At 71.5% G+C, this 2,084-nt stretch overlaps 1 protein-coding gene across 1 annotated transcript in view; it reads left to right on the forward strand.

The window, feature by feature from the left end:
* Positions 1-2,084, forward strand: part of GIT1 (GIT ArfGAP 1) — a 12,643-nt gene that overhangs the window by 800 nt on the left and 9,759 nt on the right. The window contains 7 exon segments of the mRNA XM_019510965.1: positions 9-158; positions 422-508; positions 644-774; positions 890-984; positions 1,273-1,315; positions 1,656-1,682; positions 2,002-2,050. Coding sequence (XP_019366510.1) covers positions 9-158; positions 422-508; positions 644-774; positions 890-984; positions 1,273-1,315; positions 1,656-1,682; positions 2,002-2,050 — 582 coding nt within the window.

Raw genomic sequence — 2,084 nt, forward strand, 5'->3', positions numbered from 1 at the left:
CGGGGCAGGGCCGGGGGGGCCACGGCCCCGCTGACCCCGTGCTCTCCCGCAGCCCCACCAAGTCGGAGTTCATCCGGGCCAAGTACCAGATGCTGGCCTTCGTGCACAAGCTGCCCTGCCGCGACGACGACGGCGTTACCGCCAAGGACCTCAGCAAGGTGGGCGCTGCCACCCCCGCCGGGCAGGGCATGGTGCCATTATCCCCCGCGGGGGGTCCACTGCACCCGTGCCAGCCTGGCCCGAGGCTGGGCTGCAGGGAGCTGGCACAGCCCATGGCATGGGGTCTGCGGTGCTGGCTTGAGCCGGCTGCCCTTGGCAGCGGTGCCAGGCTGGGCCTGCCCTGCACTCTCCCCAGCGCCACGTGGGGCTTCCCCGGGGGCCGTGGGCACAGCCGGGCGCTGACGCTGGCATCTCTCCCCAGCAACTGCACTCGAGCGTGCGGACAGGCAACCTGGAAACCTGCCTGCGGCTGCTCTCGCTGGGCGCTCAGGCCAACTTCTTTCACCCGGTGAGCACGGCCCTCCCTGGGACTTGGGACAGGGGCCTGGAGCGCAGCCCCGCTCTGTGCCACGCGCCTGAGCGCAGCTCTGGGCTCTCCGCGGCCCCGAGCCATGGGCCCGCCCTGACCCTACGCTGCCCGCAGGAGAAGGGCACGACCCCGCTGCACGTAGCGGCCAAAGCCGGGCAGATCCTGCAAGCCGAGCTGCTCGTGGTGTACGGCGCTGACCCCGGAGCGCCCGATGTCAATGGCCGCACCCCCATCGACTATGCCAGGTGGGTGCTGGCCGGGGGGGGCACGTGGGCAACTCTGCGCGCCAGGCTGGCACGGCTGCGCCCCTGCCCTTCCTGGCCCCGGGAGGCCGGTGACCTCCGCTCCCCACCCCTGCAGGCAGGCGTCGCAGCACGAGCTGGCCGAGCGGCTGGTGGAGTGCCAGTACGAGCTGACCGACCGCCTGGCCTTCTACCTCTGCGGCCGCAAGCCGGGTGAGCGTGGGGCTGGGCCTGGAGCGGGTGCAGGGGGAGACCTGCCTGCAGCCCTAGTGGAGACACCCCTCTGCTGCGCTCCAGGGCAGACCAGCGGGTCTCAGTGCCCCTGGTGCCATCTGCGTCCCTCCCTGGCGACTTGGGGGGGGGGGGGCTGGGGACACCAAGGTCTCCTGCTTCCTCCCCCCCATAGCATCACTCGCCTCTGCCCCAGGAGTGGGTGCCAGGCTGGGTGGGGGGTGTTGCGGGCATGGGGCTTCTCTAACACTCACTGCTGCTGTTGCACAGACCACAAGAATGGGCACTACATCATCCCGCAGATGGCTGACAGGTGAGTGCCCCAGGACCCTGCCACCTCCGGGTGCCCCATGCCCCGGCAGGCAGCCGGGTGCCCCAAGCCAGGAGGAGGGTGGCCGTGTGTCTGTGGCGGCTGGGGTCTCTCGTGCCCTGTTCCCTGCACCAGGGCACGGAGCGAGCTGTGGCCTGGGCAGCTCTGGTGCCTGAGCCCAGCGTTCCCCCCCCCGGCCATGCGCGTGGCACGGGCACGGGCCGTGTGCATGTGGCATGAGCGCGTGTGGCCCGGGCATGCTGTCCGTGTGCCCGGAGCTCCCCGTGGTGTTTAACGCCCTCCTTTGTCCTGTTCTTCCCCCGCTGCCTTCCCCGGAGCGCAGGGTGCGCCCCAAGTGCGTGTCGCAGAGGTATTGTCCGCGCCGCCCCGCGCCCGTCCCGTAGCACCCGTGCCTGCCTGCCCCCCACCCCGCTGGCTCCGCGCCCAGGGCTGCACGTCCCAGAGGGGCCGGGCACGGTGGGCACCATGCCCTGCCTGTGCCCCACGCCCCGATCGGTCCCCTGCGCCCAGGCCCTGCGCCAGCACCAGGCTGAGCCGTCCCAGCCGTGTTTGCAGGCCGTTGTCTGGCACGCGCCTCCAGGGCCACGTGCGTCTGTGCCCGTCTCTCCTGGGCTGGCAATGACCCCTCTTGCCTTCTCTCTCCCCTGCCCTCCCTGGCCCCTGGGCAGCCTGGACCTGTCCGAGCTGGCGAAGGCTGCCAAGAAGAAGCTACAGGCAGTGAGTGGGGCTGGGGGCAGCAGGGAGGGGTTCG

This window comes from Gavialis gangeticus, unplaced genomic scaffold (genome assembly GCF_001723915.1).
Source record: "Gavialis gangeticus isolate Ggan-Ray unplaced genomic scaffold, GavGan_comp1, whole genome shotgun sequence".
Classification (NCBI taxonomy): Eukaryota; Metazoa; Chordata; order Crocodylia; family Gavialidae; genus Gavialis; species Gavialis gangeticus.